General features: G+C 41.0%; 2 protein-coding genes across 2 annotated transcripts in view; both read left to right on the top strand.

Moving 5' to 3' along the window:
- Window positions 1–3,986, top strand: part of LOC145346372 (uncharacterized) — a 230,163-nt gene extending 226,177 nt beyond the window's left edge. Inside the window, exon 18 of the mRNA XM_080193531.1 lies at window positions 3,927–3,986. Coding sequence (XP_080049657.1) covers window positions 3,927–3,986 — 60 coding nt within the window. The remainder of the gene's footprint in view (window positions 1–3,926) is intronic.
- A 3,922-nt stretch (window positions 3,987–7,908) lies between these two features.
- Window positions 7,909–22,126, top strand: part of LOC145346371 (uncharacterized) — a 186,621-nt gene continuing 172,403 nt past the window's right edge. Inside the window, exons 1-5 of the mRNA XM_080193530.1 lie at window positions 7,909–7,968; window positions 8,109–8,189; window positions 8,539–8,769; window positions 17,800–17,922; window positions 20,090–20,374. Coding sequence (XP_080049656.1) covers window positions 7,909–7,968; window positions 8,109–8,189; window positions 8,539–8,769; window positions 17,800–17,922; window positions 20,090–20,374 — 780 coding nt within the window. The remainder of the gene's footprint in view (window positions 7,969–8,108; window positions 8,190–8,538; window positions 8,770–17,799; window positions 17,923–20,089; window positions 20,375–22,126) is intronic.

Here is a 22,126-nt window from a genome sequence, read left to right as displayed (position 1 = left end):
CAGGGATGAGCTATTGGATCTTTTCAAATACTAGAATTTCTCAAAATGTTGTGTGGAATTGATGGCAGATGCATAGCTCTACGTTTTGGTATGCCCCTGTTTTGTAAGCAAGGGCTTCTACCGAATCAGTGTGCTCAATTCTGAATATATTGGCTGCCTTGATTTTGCAAATGTCTGCTTATACCCCCATTGTTTGCTACCAACAAGAAATACCCACCATAACCTTGGTTTATGAACAGTGTGGGACATCCATGTAGAGCGCTGTGGACAGGCAACAGAATACGGATAAAATGTGACGCTTGCATTCACCACAACCATCTGTGATGCACATCCAAGGTATACTTAAAGCAATCACAAAGATTAAGAAGTACCTTCCAATGCAGTCAAATCCTGTCTACGTTCCAAAGCATTCAAAATCATCAGAAGAAGGTGTCATTATCATGTGACGATGTTTTTATCAAAGAAGTAAACAATGTAGTCCACCCACCCCACTAACTATTCCTTGGCAGCGTTTCATAACGTATTTGATTTGTAAATGTTTTATAACTGTTATTCTCTCAAATAAAGCTGTGAACCTAGTGAACGAGGAGTTGAATTGTGTCCAAAAGTTTGTGGGTAGGAGTTTTAGGCTGTGATAGGAACAAATGGAGAAGCAGGTGGGCACTGCCAACCAACGTGTCAGTCGTGTCAGTCATGTCACCATTTCCACCCTAGTGAATTTGCTCAAGTGTGATGATATCATGTACTACTTTGAGCTGTCCCTGGAGCAGAGGGCATGTTGGTGACTCTTGCGCTGAAAGCTGATACTGTCATCTTCTCGACTCTGCTAGCCTTTTGCCTCTGGGTTCCAGACATCGTGCAAGGGCTAGTGTAGTTAGGTGGGCTGGAGAGAGTGCTAGGATTGTGCTGGACAGACACTGGGATCTTCGAAGCCATTAGCTGAAGGCCCGCCAAAATTTGGAGAGAAAATATCTATCAGAGATTGATCTTCATTTTCAGGCGGCCCTTCTTTCTTCAATGGTGGGTAATTAATTGTGCACAATTAATGAGTTTCCAATCTCTGATTCTGGCAGATTCCTGCTATTCTGATGAGGAGAGCAGAAACTGCTGGAGTAGCCCACCACTACACCGAACAAGACTATGATTCTAAGCAATCTATTATTGCTTTCCAATATTCAGCAAATGCTGTCTCATTTTCAGAATCAAGTCTTTCATCTAGGTTAGCAGTTTTTCTGTGGCAGGCTGGCTGTCACAAAGAAATAATTGGTAGCTAAGGATGTGTGCCTTCTGATAAATCTTTCATTAACACACTATGCAATGCGAAATGGTGTTCATCTATCGTAAGAATAGACATCAATAGGAGCTTTGACTTTATGAAGTGTCTTTACTTTGTAGTATCAGATATTTTCTTCGATAATGCTTGAATTCTTATCCTGCTGTAGTACATATTGCAGCCATTTTAGTTATTTTACATTCTAATCGTTCAGTTTGTGGAACATACATTTTGTGATGTGCAGAGAATCAAATCAATGTGGAATTCTCCCAACCCCTCCGCCGCCAAGTTTGAGCATTGGGGAGAATATGGCTGGAAGCCTAGAAAGCAGTTTCACGTCTGCGTGAATTGACAGCGGGACTTTGTGCTGGTGCTCACCATGGTGGGTCAAAAGTCAGAAACAAGTATTCAGAGTTTAGAGCATGAACCTCATTTTCACCCTGTTAATGGGATACAGATGAGGGCCTGACCCTGACACCAAATTCTCCGTTTCCATTCCAACTGAATGTCAAGTCTCTATCTTTCACCTTTTCTCTTCCTGCCATTGCTAACATCTCCATTCCCTTTTAAAAGTTCTCTCTTTGTCTCTTTCCTTTCTTTCCCTTTCCCTGAATTTTAAACTACTTCATTTCTATCTTGATTTGATTTATAATTGTCACATATATTAGTATACAATGAAAACTATTGTTTCTTGCATGCTACACAGACAAAGCTACACAGACAAGAGGGGAAAGAGAGAGTGCAGAATGTATTGTTGCAGTCATAGCTAGGATGTAGAGAAAAATCAACTTAATATGAGGGAGATTCATTCAAACGTTTGATGGCAGCAGGGAAGAAGCTTTTCTTGAATCGGTTGCTATTTGTTCTCAGACTTTTGTATTTTTTTCCCAATGGAAAAAGGTGGAAGAGGGTATATCCAGTGTGTGGAGTCCTTGATTATGCTGTCTGCTTTTCTGAGGCAGAGGGAAATATAGAAAGTCAATGGATAGGAGGCTCATTCCATAGATCATACATACTCTACAATGCAGAAAGAGGCCTTTTGGCCCATTGAGCCTTGGTGGCCCACCCAGGTCCTAACCCCATACACATTTACCCACTCATCCCTCTAACCTGCACATGTCAGGACACATCTAAGGGACGATTTTAGCATGGCCAATCAACCTAACCTGTGCATCTTTGGACTGTGGGAGGAAATCCACGCAGACACAAGGAGAATGTGCAAACTCTACGCAGACAATGATCCATGCTGAGAATCGAACCCAGGTCCCTGGAGCTGTGAAGCAGCAGTGTTAACCACTATGCTACCGTGTCGCCCCTGACCTTTGTTTATGTTCCTCTGTAATTTTTTTGAAGTCTTGGACAGAGCAGTAGTCATATCAAGCTGTGATACAACCAGACCAAACTCTTTCTATGGTGATCTGTAAAAGTTGGTGAGAGCCGAGTGGACATGCCAAATTTCCTTAGCCACCTGAGAAACTAGAGGAGTTGGTGGGCTTTCTTAACTATAGTGTTGGCATGGGAGTCCAGGATAGGTTGTTGGTGATCTGGACACCTAAAAACTTGAAGCTCTCGACCATTTCCACTTCGCCCCTGTTGATGTAGACAGGGGCATGTCTTCCAACACACTTCCTGAAGTCAATTGAGGGAGAGGTTATTGTTGCCGCACCGATTCACCAGATTCTCTACCTCTTTCCTACACTCCATCTCTTCATTATTTGAGATCCGACCCATCATAGTGGTGTCATCAGCTTGAAAATCGAGTTGGAGGAGAGTTTGGTCACACAGTCATAGGTGTATAAGGATTATACTAAAGGGCTGAGGACACAACCTTGTGGGGCAGCAGTGTTGAGAATGATCATGAAGAAGGTATTGTTGCATATCCTTATTGATTACGGTGTGTGGATTAGGAAGTCTGGGTTCTAGTCACAGAGAAAGGAGCTGAGGTCCAGGCCTTGGAGCTTGGAGATGAGTTTTATAGGAATAATGGTGTTGAAGGTTGAGCTGTAGTCAATTAATAGGAGTCTGATATAGGTGTCTTTGTTTTCTGGGTGTTCCAGAGTTGAGCGCAGGGCCAGGGAGATGACATCTGTTGTGGACCTATTTGGACAATAGGCGAACTGTAGTGGATCCATACAACCTGAGAGGCTGGAATTGACTCATGCCATGACTAACCTTTTGAAGCACTTAATGATGGATGTCAGATCTACCAATGATAGTTATTGAGGCACGCTACCTGGCTTTTCTTTGTACCAGGACGTCTTTGTAACTGAAATTTTGTCAATTCAATTGCCTCCTTGATCTAATAACCAAAGGAATTGAATCCTACTTGGTCTAAGGCCAACCCTTGCAATTTGAAATGTTTCACTATACTTTCAGTAATCTCAGCTTTCCTCACCTATCCACGTAATTCAAATTCCAATTTAACTGCCAATTCAGTTAACTGACTCTTCGTTACTTTCTGTAAACCAGTCAGAATTATATCGTCCATCTTGGGGAAGTCTTAGCAATTTCCAGTGTCATTTTGGATTCTAATCAAAGGGCCTGTACTGTGCTATACTGTTCTATGTTTCTATATAACATATACCTCACAGTAACTCCAATTCTTTTGTCCAGTTTTACAGTACTGCACTTATTCTTTTTTATGGATTCACAGATCCCACCATTTAACCATGAACACCAGACCAAGTTTGAGTATTCAGCATCTAATAACTGACTCTCCATGCTTCAAAATATCCAAAGTATTAATACTAGTGAGCATCTACTAACCCTTTCTCCACATTTTGAAATCCCGCTAGAACCCCTACTTTTGGTATAATCCCAGTTGATCTTATAAATGGACGGGAAGATCTCAGAATGGAACCCTGGCTCAAAAGACTGGATTTTTTACTTTCTTAAATCAAATGTAGAGAAACAGTTTCAGAAGTGCTAATTAGTTTTAAAAACAAGAAAAAATACTTATTAAGCATGAAAATATTGGATTATGCTACAGTACTCCTTTACTCCCCCCTTAGTTTCACAAATGTACACAGATTTTAAGTTTAACACAGATTACAAAGCATATCTTAAACTACAATGGTCTCAGTAACACACTATCCCTTTAAACACACAGACTGGCTGCGTCAAAACACACACTCCACCCTGGACCCAAGTTCATGTCAGGATTGCTCCTCAGAATCCCCCCAGATGATTATCACAGAGAGTTTCCAAACTACACTCCCAGAAAACATGCTTTAATACCCTCTTCCAGTCTCTCTTGGCAGAGTTGAGAGATGTTCACTCCCTGGTGTCCTTCAACTGCCAGTAAGTACAACTAAAAACTAAGCTCAAAAGTCTCTCTATCTTAAATAACCTCCAGTTGCTAAGCAACAATCATATGTTTCTGCCTTTATTTACTCTTCACGCTGTAACCCCCTCTAAGCACAATAGAAGCTCAATTTAAATTGAACCAATCCTCACACAGACACTTTTGTCCAGTATGAATCTAACTATAGGTTTTATCCTTCCTTCCACAGTAACATGAAATTAAGCCGACTTGACTTATTTCTAATGTTTACCAATACAAATATAAATCCCTTAAAATTACATTTGTTTTCCTTACATAGGATAAAACTGGCATCCTAGGGAGTAGTCTGGTGAACCTTTGTTGCAGTCCTCCTATGGCAAATATATCCTTCCTTTGAAAAGGAGACCGAAATGGGAAACAATACTCCAGGTGTAGTCTCACCAAAGCTGCATGCAATTGCAGCAATATTTCCTTACCCCTGTACTCAAATCTTCTTGAAATAAAGGTGCACATACCATTTATCTTCGTAATTACTTCCTACACGTGCATTCAGTGACTCTGGAGTTTATTCCCACGGTGAAAGAGTCAATTACTAGGGTCACAGGTTTAAAGTGCGAGGGGCAAGGTTTATAAGAGCTGTATGAGGCAGATTGTTTACACAAATAGAAATGGGTGCCCGGAACTCGTTGCTGGGGGAGATAGTGGAAGTGGATACGGTATTGACTTTTAAGGGATGTCTTGACAAATACATGAATAAGATGGGAATAGAGGGATACGATCCCTGGAAGGGTAGTGGGGTTTTAGTTCAGTCGGGTAGTATGATTGGTGTAGGCTTGGAAGGCTGAAGGACCTGTTCCTATGCTGTAATTTTCTTTATTCTTTGTTGACATCCAAGCTCCTCTGGATATCAAAACTTGCCACTTTCTCACCATTCAAAAAATAAGCTGCATATCAGCTTTTCCTACCAAATGTTTCCACATCATGTTCCATCTGCCAGTTCCCTGCCCTGTCAGTCTGTTTAAATCTCCTTAAAACCTCTTTGCATCCTCCTCAAAATTTATATTTCTACCAGGTTCTATGTCATGAGCAAACTTGAGAAAACCTTGTTTGTTTGACAGATCAGGCTCTCTGATCTCTGCTGTCAATGTCACTGTGTTTCTTTACACAAGGTTAAGTGATTGAGTGTTTGTGGTTTTTGTATTGATAATTTAAAGAGCTTTAAGTAAAATTACCTTTTTAACATTGTAGAAGGTTATGAATCAATCACTTTTTAAAAGTGTCTTTTTAAACATCCAGCTGTAACTCTCAGATCTATTGTTTTGATTATAGTGTATAGTAGGCCAACAGACGTTGAAGTGCTATAGCTTGTCATGGATGCTCGAGGGGCCAAAGTGGTGAAGGGCGGGGGGGGGTGGTGGCTGATGGGATGATGGTTGGAAGTGTAAAGTTTGGCATTGGGAGTATGCTGGGTCATAGGAGGAGCATGTAAGGGCAGAGATTGACATAGGGGCATGAGTTTTGGGATTGGTGAAAGGGCATAACCTGGCATGGATCAATGAGGAAAATGGGGGATGGGTAGAAGGACAGATTGGCATTTGGGACATGAGGGTGTCATAGAGTTTGATGGGAGGCATGGATGGGGATTTGCACATGTTTGGAGGGTCAGAGGGCTGGAGAGCCTGTGTGTTTTTATTTTAACTAGGAGGAGATTTCACTGCACTAAGGTAGGCCTTTTAAATGACCTGCCACGACATCCTGCAGCCCAAGTAGCTCTCTTCAAATTCTTTCCAGTGTTAACTCATCCAATTCCAGCCCATAGCAGTCCCCAGCAATGAAGTTCCTGCCATTGCGAACACTTTCACTTGAAGCAGGATGGGCCAAATTGAGAATTATCCTATCTCACACTGCCTGCCCTGATGATGAAAATTCAAAGTAATTGTTTAGTTTCCATTTCCTTATTCCCCATTCTAAATTCTCCTGCCTTTGCCTTTGGAAGCCCGCATTTGTCTTGGCTAATCTTTGTTTTTTACAAGCCTTTAGAAGGTATACATACCTTTAAAGGCCCACCAGGTAGTGTCCCTGCCTCTGAACCAGAAACTGAGACCTGAAGGCCAAGGAAAATGTGTTCATAGTGTGGCCAAAAACTTTGAGTGTGTCAACCTGCAAAATTCTTCCAAAGTACCAATAGTTGGCGAGAGGGGAGAGATTCCTGGTCAGCCATGCTTGATACAGAGTGGGGCCCCTCAAGCTATAAACCCCTGGTGACAGACCAGCAATCTGTTCCAGGGATTACTAGCAGTGGAAATAGATGAAAGTGCAGCACGAAGTATGGGAAGGGAATTGAAATAGAAGTTTTTATGTTACTCGCTAATTTACTTCCATATTCTATTTTCTCTTTCTCTATTGGTTTCTTGGTCCTCCTTTGTTGTTTTCTAAAATGCTCTCAATCCACAGGCTTATGACTTTTTTGGCAAATCTATAAGCTTCTTCCTTTGATCCAATAAAGTCTAACTTGTTAGCCATGGTTGGATCATTCTTCCTGCTGGGTTTTTGTGTCTTAAAGGACTATAAACCACATGTTAATCTTTCAATTGCTTGTTCAACGTCATGTTTTTATGATAGTTTCTCAATATTACCATGTCTAATTTGCTCCTCATTCCTTCATAATATGCTTAGTTTAGATTTAAGACTCTAGTTTTGGATTTCATTTTCAAACTTAATATAAAATTTTATCATATCAGAACAAAAGATGAACAAAGAACAAATAAAAGTACAGCACAGGAACAGGCCTTTCGGCCCTCTAAGACTATGCCAATCATGATGCCCTTACTCAGTATGTTCCCTCCCTTTTCATATACCCATCCAGATGCCTCTTAAATGTTGCTAATGTGCCTGCTTCTATCACCTCCCCCGGCAGCACATTCCAAGCACCCACCACTCTCTGCATAAAAAGGTTCCCTCGCACATTTCCCTTAAATTTTCCTCCTCTCACCTTGAACCTTTCTCCCCGTGTAATTGACACTTCCACCCTTGGATAAAGCCTCTGACCATCCACCCTGTCTAAGCGTCTCATATGTTTGTAGACCTCCATTTTTCCAGTGAAAACAATTCAAGTTTATTCAACCTCTCCTCATAGTCAACACCTTGAGACCAGGCAACATCTTGGTGAACCTTCTTTGCACTCACTCCAAAGCTTCCAAGTCCTTCTGGTAGTGTGCTGACCAGAACTGCACACAATACTCCAAATATTATGTACATTCTGCTCTAAAAGCTCTTTTACAACAGATTATTTAGCAGCATTTTCTCATTGTTGCATTGCCTGTTCATTAAATCAGTCTTGGGAGAACAGAAGATGTATTGGAAAGAAAAGAAGACTGTAATTGGCGAAGAAGTTGGAAGAGTTGGCAATGGGGTGGGATGGGTGATGGGGATGATGTGACCAGCTGCTCCCAATGAGATTAATGTGTTCTTAGAAGGAACTCTCCTGAACCTCCAACCTCCATCTTCAGGTATTATTGAAAAATTCACCTTTTTGATAACATCCTGCAACAGACCCTTAAAGAATTGCTGATTAGGCCATATGTAAATTTAGTTTCACTGAATGTATTTGACAAAAGAAGCATTCAGCTGGAGGTAAGCCTTCATTTGTGAATCAAATAGGCTATTGCCTGTATCTGGTCTGGGCTTGGATACCTAATTTAATTCCTATACCAATCTGGCAAGCTGTTAAGTGATAGCTCTGAGTTATAACTACCATTTTGAACCCTCTTGAATAAATTTCTATGCCATTTTCTCTTCAACTTGGGATAGTATGTGATTTGGAGGGGATCTTGGAGATGAAAGATATTTACAATATGTTGCTGCTTTTATCCAAAAATAATTATAAAATGAAGATAATATAACTAGATTTTTAAATTTAACTTCATAAATAATAAATGTTTTTGAAATTACATTGTTTATTCTCATACTTTGATTTTGACAGATATTTGAGCTGAATGAGACAGTCCATAATTTAAAAGATGAAATAGTTACCTTGCAACATCGATATGAAGAAAAGTGTAACCAAATGGAAGCCTGTGAAGAAATGATTGATCAACTGTCAGAAGAGTTGAATGCAAGACAAGAGGACTTACAGAATAACAAAGATCACACGACTCAGTGTGAACAATTAATCCAGATATTAAAAGACGAGGCACTGAAGATGCAAAGAGAGGTTAATATATTTAAATTACTGTATTTGTGCTGTGACTTGAGGTGAAACTTGCCATAACTATTGAACAAGATGTAGTTGAGGGTGAAATGCTTTATCAATATGTATGTAAATGGGTTTCTGGTGATATGGCCCATGGAGAACTATTTGCTGTGTAATGTACAAAATATTAGTCACACCACTGATTTATGAGTGCATATTTTGAATTGGCACATGAGAATGTAGCGGAACTATTCTGAGCTTGGCAGTATACATCTTGGACAATTTAAAAAACCCAGGTCCTGATCAGCAATCCCCCAGACAGTTAGCTCCATGAAACCAATGCAGCCAGCCATTCATTCAGAACTAAAGTTGGGTGACAGAAAATTACATGCAGAGGTTATAGAGAACTGTTTTCAGAATAACGTCCTCTGCCCTCTGCCCTTCTTTTATCTGTAACTTGACTATGAGGGGGAAGACACAACTGACAGTGGTTAGTTTAGGAGTAAGGCTCTCTGACCACTTGGGATCTCAATTTTCATATTTAAAGAAAGATCCCATCAGTTTCCTACAAGGATCTTTGCCACAGAGCAGAAAATCAATTTAAAATGAAAGACTGTGGGATGGGAGCATCAGAGTGGGCAAGATTACTTTGTGACTTTTAATACCCAACATCCAATTTCCACCAGCCAGGCAGCATTAATCCTGCCCCTTTGATGATTGATTGAAATTGTGCTTATTACAAAAAGTATGATAGACTGTTCATGTTTTCCAGCCACATTATGTGATTACATCCACATTTTTTTAGAATTTGTACATCAGTGGCATCCATGGTTGTTCTTACACATCTGCATAACTATGTAATGAATTTTCTTTCTTGCCTTTATTTAAACCCAGGAACTAGAGGGTGACGGGAGAGAAGATGTAGATTAAAGTTTTGAGATTTGCAGGAATACTGAGGATGACAAAGAGGCCTGGATATGCCAGTCAATTGCACTTGTTAGTGTGACACAGTTCCCCAGAATTTGGCATAACTAGTGCAAAGGATCACAAAATTGTAAATGCAAATTACACTCAGTGCGTCTCAGGTTTCTGGAGTCTTTTGCATTAGTTTTAAAAAAACATCAAGTTAGAAGCAGGCCCTGTGCATAGAACTGTCCAGTCCAATGAAACATTCCCTTTAATGCCCCTTCGCTGTGCATGGTCCATTTGTCACACTGTTTTACTTTTTAATAGAAAGTACCTGATTTTCATTTCAGTTGATATTGATGAAAAGAAAATCAGGTGGTGGTCGGCCAATCTGCAACGTGAGTTTTACATCTAGTGCCCGATCGTTTCTTGAAGTTTTACACATTATTGACGGGCTAAATTGGATATCGTCTACTTACATCCACACCTTTCAGTATTTTACTGGCTTGGGTCCTGTTAGTCTCATTTCGCTTTTTCTATATCATTTTTATTTTAGTCCTTATCATATTTTCCATTTTCATTAAACAAACGTTTTATGTATGTCTTCACAGTAGAGGACACAAATAATATTTCAGAAATTGAGGGTATCCAAGGGCTATAACAGTAAGAAACTTTGTTATTCAATAACTGCAGAGGAGAAGCATTGGAGAAACTTAATCTGTCAGATCACCAGGTCTAGGTCCTAATAATCTGAAAAATAGCAGAAAGCTGGTTATGATTTTCCAAAATTCTCGAATTTCTACAAATTGAAAGTCAACAAATGCAACTGTGCCATTCAGGGAAGGAGGGAGAGAGGTATCAGGAAATACAATCCAGTTAGCCAGAGCTCAGTTGTTGGGAAAATGCTGGAATCTATTATTGAAGAAGTCAAAGTGATGCATTTAGAAGTTCATGGTAAGATTAGACAAAATCAACATGGTTTTTTGAAAGGGAAATTGTTTGGCATATTTATGAGAGTTTTCTGAGGACATTAACAGAGTAGATAAAATGGAAGATGTAGTACACTTGGATTGTCAAACGGCAATAATAATGTACCATGCATGAGGTGAATGCACAAGATAAAGGATTCATGGAGTTGGGGTAATATATTAGCGTAGAGGATTGATTAATGGACAGGAAACAAAAAGTAGGGATAATCAACGCATTTTTAAGTTGACAGACTGTAACTAGTGAAATGTCACAAAAGTCAGTGATGGGGTCTTGGCTATCTATAATCTAATGTTAACAACTCAGATGAAGAGACTGAGAATAATGTACCTAAATTTGCCTAAGGTGAACAGGAGTAGAAAATAGTATGTCAATGTTGATGTAAATGCATGGTACAATTGTATCCTCCCCAGATCAGAGGTGAGTTGTATTTCCCGCTATCAAAATCTGGAAAACCACATTGGAATACATTCACATATCATTATCAGGCTCATATGCCTGAATCTTACTCCTCTGTAAAAAAAAAACTCCATCTACGGCAGTGTCATGATATCAGAATGGTGCAAAGCATAATTGACTTCAAAAGGTGTACACCTGGTGAGCGAATCACCGAGAGAAGTTCAGAGGTAAATGCAGCATCTGTGAAATGGCTCTGCATCTTCAGGAGAGGGGTGTATGCAGGTTGACTCAAGGCACACCAGACCCTGCAGATGGAAGTGAAGCCTGGGGCACAGGTTTCTTAGAAGGGTCTTTCTCAGTGATAGGGAGCCTGGGGCAGTAAAATGTGGGGGCGACAGACAGCACAAACTGATGATTCCGTTCTACGTAGGGTTAGGAGAGAGGGGCTGGAGTAGAGGGCTTCAGGAGGATGTTGACAAGGAGAATATTAATTTTAAAACATCTCAGTTATCTGCAGCTAAGGCAGTGATATGTTCACCAGATTGTGACCCCGAATAACTGTAGAATTAGATGCAACTGAGGTGTGTCTCTCTCTGCGCTAGTAGAGGGTGTGGGTGAGTGCTAGGATAGTTCCTCCACTTCATGCAGTGTGAATTCCTCTTCTGTACTCCTCTCGGGGCTGGAGTCAAAAGATTTGGCTGGTGGACTCGCGGCTGCTTCCCAGATGTGCCTGTGAAATAAGGAAGACATCATTAGTGCATAGCAAGAGTCTATGAAACAGGAGATAGGTCCATGAGAACCTTCAGCTCTGGCATCCCTGCACTTGTCTGAGATCCACCCTGTTGTCGTAAGCCAACTTTTCTTGCATGAAGACAAATGGAGAAAACAAGGACATATGAAGGGCATGGAAAAGCTCAGCTACTGTTTCCCTCTCTTTGTTTCTGAGGAATGTTTATTCTCTGGAGGAGAAGCACAAGGGAAATGTGATTTTGGGTTGCATGTTCATGTGTTTGCTCCAGGATTTCTTTAAAGGGGTCAGGGTACCTACAACTGTAATTGGTGCAGGCTAAAAGCCAAAGTAAAGAATCTTCTGTCCCTGCAGGGGGCCAGGAAGGTCAAGGGGAGGTGCCTGAAAATGTGGTGAGTTGACATTAGGACCATTACCTGATGTCTTCCCGTCTTCACATGAATCCTTTACGTTGCCAATTAACAACTACTTAAGGGCCTCTTCCTGACTCTGGTGTAATCTTCAGGCAGGAATATGCATAAGTAGTAAAACTGTGGGCTGGACAGGGTGGGGAGGGTGCACTAATTTGTGTATAATGAAGGGCATGGATAAGAGTAAGGCCCTACCCATGCTGCTGACCGTTCTGCATTACCTCTTTCCATAACTCTCCACTCCACATGACTCCACCACCAACAAAACTTACCTTTTTCCCACATCCATACAATTAACCTGGTACTCTGGAAGGGTGTTGGTCTGGTATTAGCACCAGTATCCTCCATGGTATAGCCAAGCGTGAGATCTGCTGACCTCTGGCCACTAGTTGTTGGCAGGCAGTATATTGTCTTCTGGGGCCCTTGAAAGGAAAGCTCCTGCTGCCAACGTACCTGCCTGATTGGCAGAAGATACAGTGGGCTTTCCTCCTCAGAGTTAGCACAGGGGTCTCATTGCTTTTTCAGGTAGCTTGTGAGACACCCACCAAGAATGGAACATTCCACCCAAATGTAGTGGAAAGGTGTGTTTCCAACCAACTGAATTCATTGTCTGTCCATTTTGAGATAGGTGATTTGTTTTCAGGGAAACAGAATGAGACAACCTTATTCATTAACTTTTGAGTCTGGTCACAGCTGATTTTGTTTTGAGGTGTGTCTACAATGGGGTAGAACCTGCCCATGAAGTTGTCTTGAACCGGGACATATAGGTGCATCCAGGTCATTGTCGTTCATACAGCACATATCAGATTTGCATCACTTCCCTGATACCCGAGTGTGTGCTGTCAGATTATGCTGCCAAAATCATGTGAAGCTCATGGCATTCTATTATTCATGTGTAAACATTACCGCAAATTCAAGGAAGAGGCAGATACACGCTTAAATGCAAATGTTTAACCACTTCTGATTTTCAACAGCATATGGAGGGGTGCCAGAGGGTTGCCAAGTTCAGTATGAATTTTCCATGATAATTTGAGAGCGTGGAAAGGCTTCAACTCTGTTGTGTTCTTTGGAGTCCCTTTTATAGCCTTCACCTCCTCTTCAACAGGTTGTAATCTATCCTTGCCAACTCTGTACTTGGTATTCATTATCTTTAAGAGTCGTAGCGTTATGTTGCAACTGTACACAACTCTGGTGCGGCCGCACTTGGAGTATTGTGTGCAGTTCTGGTCCCCACATTACAGGAAGGATGTGGAGGCTTTGGAGAGGGTGCAGAGGAGGTTTACCAGGATGTTGCCTGGTATGGAGGGGAGATCCTATGAGGAGAGGCTGAGGGATTTGGGGTTGTTTTCGCTGGAAAGAAGGCAGCTAAGAGGGGATCTTATTGAAACATATAAGATGATTAGAGGTTTAGATAGGGTGGATAGTGATAGCCTTTTTCCTCTGATGGAAAAATCTAGCACGAGGGGGCATGGCTTTAAACTAAGGGGGGGTAGTTATAGGACAGATGTCAGGGGTAGGTTCTTTACCCAGAGGGTGGTGAGGGATTGGAATGCCCTGCCTGCTGCAATTGTAAATGCGCCTAGTTTGGGGGCGTTTAAGAGGTCTGTGGACAGGTTTATGGACGAAAAGGGATTGGTTTAGGTTAGTGGGTCATTGTTTTTTTTTAACTGGTCGGCGCAACATCGTGGGCCGAAGGGCCTGTTCTGCGCTGTAATGTTCTATGTTCTATGTTCTATGTTATCTTGTTAACCTGAAATACATTTTTCCCTTTTTAATCAGATACCAGCTTTAAAAAAAAACTGCAAGACCTCCTCCAAACTTTCAGTGTTCCTTTGCAGTAACTCTTGAAGTTAAAATGTAATTCAGATAGACTACCACTCTGGCACCCCTTGAAGGATGATCACCATTTGAAAAGTTAGCAAGCCAAAGACACCCCAAACGTCAAACAAGTATACTCATAAAATCTTTTGTGAGTACTTATGCTGACATACTTCCTGGAAGAATGAGGGGAGATCTCATTGAGACGTATAAGATGATGAATGGGATGGATAGGATAGAGGTGGAGAGACTCTTCCCGCTCAAAAAAGACAGTAGGACTAGGGGGCACAGCCTCAAGATAAAGGGGAGGCGGTTTAGAACGGAGTTGAGGAGGAACTTCTTCACTCAAAGGGTGGTGAATCTCTGGAATTCTCTGCCCGTTGAAGTGGTGGAGGCTGCCTCGCTAAATATTTTTAAGAAGCGGGTTGATGGGTTCTTGATAAGAGAGGGGATTAAGGGTTATGGGGAGAGGGCGGGAAAGTGGAACTGAGCCACAACAGATCAGCCATGATCTTATTGAATGGCGGGGCAGGCTCGAAGGGCTAGATGGCCTACTCCTGCTCCTATTTCTTATGTTCTTATGTTCTTATGGATCACACCAAGTTCCAGTTGGAGATAGATGTGGTCCATGTCTAATTTGAAAAATATGTGCACCCCCCCAGGCCTGGAACTTCACAGCCTCCGATTCCAATCGCCCTCTCTTGGCAACAAATGGAAGTTTTGATTCTGTGGCATGGGGGTCACCTAAGGCTGAGGATAGTACCGTCTATGGACCCCTGAAGCTCCTGAGCCCCTTTTCCTGTGTTTTCACAGGCAATAACTAGTTCTATGGCTTTCTTGAGGTCCAGAGTTGCTTCGGCCAGTAGATTCCTTTGGGTCGCAGTAGTATTAATTCCACATGCTAAATGATCGATCCCTTAACATTTCTGGAAATGCTGGCCAATACTTAGAATTCCATCAATTTCTGCATTCTCATCAAGATTTCAGTGACTGGTTCCCCAGGGCGTCTAGTTGCTATGTTAAACTTGTGGCATTGCAATTTAATAGGGATTAAGCAGCATAATAGTCTGATACTATATCTACCAAACTTTTTATGATGCTGAAAATCACAGCCCCACAAGCGGTCAGGAGGATGACTTTTTATTGGTCATCTCTTTCTATCTTGTTTGCCTGGAAGAAATCTTTTGGAGTAATGGGGCCAATCCTCCACACCTGCATCATAATTTTCCAGTATCCCAAACAGCAGAATTTTCAATATCTCCCTGTCACTAACTTATCGGGTTGGTTGAAAAGCAAGGCTGTCCGAAACTTTTCTTGTTCCTCGTCGCTAATGTAATGACTTGGGAAGCCTGACTGAAAAGGAACATAGTTTATTACAGAATGCAAAGTAAAACCACTACCATGATGTATACACACGTGCACACACCAGTTTAACAGTCCCTGTTCTGGGCCTTCCTTATGAAAGACAAGATAATGAGTTTCAGCTGGGCAGGCCATTGCCTGTTACTGGGGAACTTGGTGAACCCCACAGGGAGATCAATCAAAGATTCCTCATGTAGCTCGTGAGGGTTATCACTAAGACATCAACAGCTGAAGAACATTTAGGCTTGAGCAGACGTGGCAAATAGCATTTTAAGTTACACAAATGCCAGGCAATGATCACCTTCAATAAGAAGAATCCATCCAACACCCTTTGACATTCAATGGTATTTTCATTGAATCTCCACCATCAACATCCTAGAGATTACCAGTGACAAGCAACTGAACTGGACTAGCTATAAACATACTGTGGCTACAAGAGCAGGTAAGAAACTGGGAATTCTGTGGAGAGTAACTCAACTCCTGACTCCCCACAGCTTGTCAGCCATTTACAAGACACAAATCATCACATGGTGTGATGGAACACTTCCCCTTACCTGGATGAGTATAGCACTCAAGAAGCTTGACAGTGTTTGGTACTGATCCACCAACTTAGCATCCATTACTTATATTACTGTTGCATAGTGGCAGCAGTGTATACCATCTGCAATGATGCACTGCAGGAACTCGCCAAATGTCTCTCAACAGCAGCTTCCAAACCTGTGACTTCTACCACATGGAAGGACAAGGATAGCAGCTGCGTGGGAACACCATCACTGACAGGCTTTCCTCCAACTCACTCATCATCCTGCCTGTATCACCATTCCTCCGCTGTCACTGGGTCAAAATCTTGGAACTCTCTCCTTAACAATGCTGTGGGTGTACCTACGTGACATGGACTATAGCAGTTCAAGAAGGCAACGCAACATCACCTTCTTGAGAGCAATTACAGATATGCAATAACTGTTGGTCTAGCCTGCAATGCTTATAATTCCATGAACAAATAAACAAAAAAAACTTTGATCTTTTTATTTGTTCATGATGGCATTTTAGAGTCAACCACATTACTGTGGGTCTGGAGTCACATGTAGAAGAGATCAGGTAAGAACGACAGATTTCCTTCCCTAAAGGACATGAGTGAATCAGATTTTTTTATTGACCGTCTACAGTGGTTTCATGGGCTCATTAGACTTAATTCTAGATTTGTATTGAATTTAAATTTCATCTTCTACCACGGTGAGATTTGAACTTGGGTCCCCAGAGCATGATGCTGGGTCTCTGGATCGCTAGAGACAATATCAGTACACCAATGCCCCCTCTACACCCCCCTGAATGCACAGGAGGGGTTGAGAAGCCTGTTAAAAATGCACAAGGGATCCTTAGCTTTTCAATAGAGACATGAGCAAGATTATCTGCTGAGGGTTCTTGACTGTAACATTGGAACAATTTTTCTATCCTAACCCCACTTCTCGGGTGAAGCAGTCACAGCCTATGACATTACCGAGAATCAGCAGATAATTGGTGGGAGGGTGGACTTCTCAGCCAATGCAGCAGAAGGTATCAGATGGAGCCTGTATCCCAAAAGTGTAGGCCTGAGTTAAAAGCATGAGAACAGCCATTTTAGTGACAGCCTTTCTTGCATTTTCCTTGCATGGAGGGGAAAATTTAGCGAGAGATGAAGAGGATTGGCACACATTGGTTGATTAATGCAGCTTCTGAGGTGACGTTAGAGGCAGTTTACTTGTTCCCAAAATGTGGCAGGAAAGGGTGCTCCCAGCCAAATTAACTGGGCCTCGCTGGAGGTGGCTCTTATGTCACTTATTTAATGGAATGGCTCAGAGAAGTAAAATCAGTGATCATTTTATGATAACATAGCAAGACATTTTTATCCAAGCTTTGTTGCTGAATTAATTAAATAAAATAGTAGCCATTTAATTCAGTTGTATCCCTGCAACGGAAGGATGTTTTAAAATGACTGGTGTATAATGTAAATAATTTAAAAGGCATGCAACTTGAACCAAACAAGATTGAGTTAAAATGTATTAATGAAATAGATGGGACAAATGTAACATAGTGTTCCTAAATTGAATTGATAAAATATCAACAGGAGTCATGCAATCAGTTCTGGGCTGAGGATCTTGGAACAGTAATAGAGCAGGAGAATTGTAGTGTGCTGTTAAAGAAAGCATTAACCACACTTGGCACCATGATGCAGTTAGAATTTCTTTTCAGTAATTCTCTGGAATAGAAAGATGAATGGTTGTAAGTTTAAGCATGGTAAAAAAGTTTGACAGGAAATACGTGTGGCACTCGCAGGTAACCATACACAAAATGGAACTTAGGATTTCTCTTCCCTGCCCCCCACATTTCCCTTGTGCTAACTGAATGACATATTATGCTATCTTTTAACATGTTATTATTTAGATTGCAGAACAAGAGGAGGAAATACTACAACTCCAGTCAGACTTGACACAATATCAAATCAACCATCATCATTCCAATGAAGAGTATGGTGCGCAGACTACACACTCTGAATACTTACAGAAGGTCAGGTTTGGACTAACCAGCTGGATAATAATCAGATCTCTTTAAAGAACACAGTAAACAAAGTGATTGTTTGTATATGCTCTTTTCCTACTATGCTTTTTTTGAACTGCTGACAATTTCATATAACTGGCACTCCAAATGTAATGAATAAGAAACATTTTTGGCTTCCAACTAAAAAGTACTTTTTAAACCACATATATATATTTGAATTTCTTGCTTTTCTAACTTCCCCATTTTTGTATAATATAAAATTATTTAAAGAAGAATAAAGGATGTTACATTTAAAATGATGTGTACATCCTTTTAACTGATGTTACTTGCCCTCCAGGAAGTTGCTACTTCCATCGAAATGTATGGCCAATTTTCAGCCAAGCATAAAAGCATATTTCACTTTGGAACTTTTCTCTACTTATTTGATTTATCTCTTGAAGAACCTGGTTGTTGGCATATTGAATTTCACTGCTAACATCTGAATCTGAATCCAGTGCAACGTTGTGATGGAAGTGTTTCTTCCTTGTCTCTGGGAAAGCCCTAAATGAAATAGATTTTAGTAGTGTATACCTGGTCCTAAATGGGAATGGACTCGTAATACAAGTATATTTGTAATGTTGTGCAATTTAGTAATAATTTAGCACAAACTTTTTTTTTATATCTAGCTGGTCCTTGCACTCTTCTCGACTCACCTACGTCTGTTATAATCTCAGCATCATTAAAAAGGGCTGGCACTTGAAGAGCACCCAACTATTCTGAACTGCTTGATGCCCACATTTCTAGTCACTGGCAGTCCTGATATTCTGTACCTTAGGCACAGCAGAAGTATATTTAAATTACCTGGCCTCATACTGCGGTGATATCAGCTTAAGCAGAATGACTCAATGCACAGGTTATTCTTGCTCCGAAAGTCTGACCTTTGCAAAGTAATTAATTTTGAAAGTTGATGGCATATTAGATGTTTATAGGTGTGAAATTCATATTGGGCAGTAGCAAAATACTAAAGAGAGCAAATTGTCAGCCATTTTACATGTCACCTCATTTCCTTTCTCAGAGTTCAATCTCTTAAAATCTGACAGAACATAAAACCAACTATCAGTTAATTATTGCCTGTTTGCATTATCACCCAAGACTAATTATAACCTCTTGTATTTAATAATGCTTTCTAGAACACTTGTGACAATAATTTGGATCTTACTTGAGTCTAGTTTATCTTTAAATAAGTTTAGTTTATCTTTTTAAGTTTCAAGAAGATCAGGCATTGATGACATGAGTAATATAGGCTTGTATCTGTAACAGGTTTTAAACAATCATTTTCAATAGGTGTAATTTTGCATCTGTGTTCACCATGAGTGGAAATGGCAACCTTAGCACAAAATCTAGCAAGGCGTGGAAAACGAGATTCTCTCCAGTGAGATATAAATTTCTGATTTTCCCCCACCCCTCACCAGTGACGTAAACGTACATTTTAATGATTGGCAGGCTTCTCCACTATATGGTTCCTCCCATATTTAGAGTACCCATGCCAGCAAGGTTTACAGTTGGTTTTCTAAAACATGAAGCAGTTAAAGGGAACCTGCCAGAGATGCACAGGTACGTAAGGCATTTGGAGGGTCAGGGACATGCATGGACTGCCCTTGGCACTGCACCGTGCCATTCTTAAAGCTGTCCCTTGAGGCCCTCTGCCCTGGTGCTTGTGGAAGCGGTGAGGGGGTGGGGGGAATGCCTTGGTGCATATGTGGTATGTATCTTATTATTTTATTCAGTGTAGATCGGGAACCACCTAAAAAGGCTGTCCTAATCTCTGTGGAATTGACGTTGCCACTCTGTCAGGCCTCACCCTGCCACCATGACAGCATGAATCACATCTCCAGATTTTTTTGTGCACAGTGTCAGATTAGCTAGAGAGAAAACCTGGCTATGTTGCTGGAGAACTACACTCTGGTTTTCTTGCATCATTCAGCACTCTATGCACTGAGTGGAAAGTTCTGTCCAATTGTTCCATGTTTCTACTCATTAAACATTTGAAATACTTGCTACAAAATGTGAAGTCAGCTATAATTTTATATTGAACTAGCATGTACTATATTCACAACTTACAGTACTTTATCCAGAAATTAAATACATCAAATAGATTTTGATCAGAGGATTTTTTTTTCTTTTTTTTGCATACCAGGAACTTGAGGCAGTTAAAAATGTTTGCAATGAAAACATCAGTAAAGTTGGAGAATATGAGCAAACCATATTTGATCTCAGAGCAGAGATAGCAAAATCTTCTGATCAACGGAAGAATTATGTACTTGAAGTGGAAAAACTTGAAAAAACTTTGCAAACCCTTCAGTTGAATGCAGCGGCTTCCGAACATAAACACAATCTAGAAGTTGTACAACTGCAACAGCAGATTACCCAACTTGAAAATGATTTTACTGATTCCCAGAGAGCTAGTAACCAAAAGGATCAGGTTTGTTGCACATTTGATAATGACCATCGTTAAGATGCTTGGTGCAGATTTCCTAATGGATCTTCAACGTATTAAAAGTAAATGTTCAGTGCATGGTGAAACTATGTCTTCCTTCCACTGATCTACTGAAGTTACAGTGGCTGTTCTGGAGAGTCTCCAAAGAAATCCCCAGTTGCTATGATTCAAGACTCTCACAAATGAAGTAGAGCATTATAATTGGTAACAATATAACTTACCTGCTTTTAAAAGTTATGGCTAATTAAGTTGATTTGCACATGGATAATCAAGTAAATTTAGTTGAGTGTACTTGGTCAAAGTGTTCTGGAATTTAATTTTTCACCTGTTCTTCAAGACATCATTTTATTAGCTGCTCAAACTCGTGCTCCTTAATCATATTTTTTAAGTTACAAGTTTTTAGAAACATAAACCTTTGCTTATATCACATGAAAGTTGTGACCAATTTGAAATTCCGGTGAAAATATAGCTTAGGAATTAATATGTGCTTACACTGGAAAAGGTTGCAACCTTTTGATTTGGTTCTGTTGGAATTTGGTTGCACGTAACAGAATTCAAGATTGTTTGAATGTTTTATTACCATGGATATTTATTTTCCAGTTTCTGTCTTCCTTTCCTAATGTCAATGATTACTGTGCTATGGACAAAAGCAGAGACTAGAAGCCTGGCTCGAGAACTCCTGTGTCAAGCAACTCTCGTCCTCTTTGTTCAAGACCTGTGGCTCCATGATTGACCTGTTTAATCACCTGAGAAGAGACAAATTGTGAAGAAAGGGGAGGGGTGGTGGGGGAGTTGGGAAAATTCTGGGCTTGACTCGCCTGCCTCAGGAGATCTTCATTGCTGGTGGGAGGGTGCAAGCTGGAGCTACACCAACCAACCCAGCAAGATGCATGGAGGCAGCCACAGGGGCTGCCAGGTGCCAAGGTGGGCTATTTAAAAGGCCCACCTTGGTGCTGTGGGATTCTGTCCAAAAAAAACCACATAAGCTCTCCAGCCCTCATCCCTTGCACCCCCTTCACTCTCTGAACACTCCCCATGCCCCATTGATGCGATCTCATGCCTTGCACCAATCCCCTCAGCCCACCTTATACCAGGCATCCACCCCTTATGCTTTCCCACCCACCTCTGGATCTCCTTGTGTTGTCTATGCCGAGATCTGCCCCTCAAGCCTAGGAATGGACTATTTAAGATTGAGATGGAGGCTTTTCTCACGCAGAAGTTAGTGGAGATCTGTAACTGGCTCCCCAAAGCTATAGATGATGGTAAATTGAAATTTTCAAGACTCAGATTTTGGTTGGATAATGAGTCAAGGGATATGTAACAAAGATAGATATGTGGAGTTCAGGTGCAGATCAAATATAATTTAGATTATACGCTGAAATACACTGGGGTGTGGAATACGCTGCCAGCTATGACAGTGGAGTCAGACACTTTAGGAACTTACAAGCAGTTATTGGATAGGCACATGGAGCGCACCAGAATTATAGGGAGTGGGATAGCTTGATCTTGGGTTTGGACAGAGCTCGGCACAATGTTGAGGGCCGAAGGGCCTGGACTGTGCTGTACTGTTCTATGTTCTATTTTCTATATGAATGATGGAACAGGAAGAAGGGGTTAAATGACCTGTTTCTGTTCCTGTGCACCATTTCGTAATTGGTTATTTGTTGTTGAAAGGCTTCAGCCTTCCATAGCTTGAAAAGCCATAACTTAATGTTTTAAGAAGATTTAGGTGGAAAA

This window comes from Carcharhinus amblyrhynchos, chromosome 8, assembly GCF_965287045.1.
Source record: "Carcharhinus amblyrhynchos chromosome 8, sCarAmb.v2.hapA, whole genome shotgun sequence".
NCBI classification, from domain to species: domain Eukaryota; kingdom Metazoa; phylum Chordata; class Chondrichthyes; order Carcharhiniformes; family Carcharhinidae; genus Carcharhinus; species Carcharhinus amblyrhynchos.
This window is presented reverse-complemented; position numbering and strand designations above follow the sequence as displayed.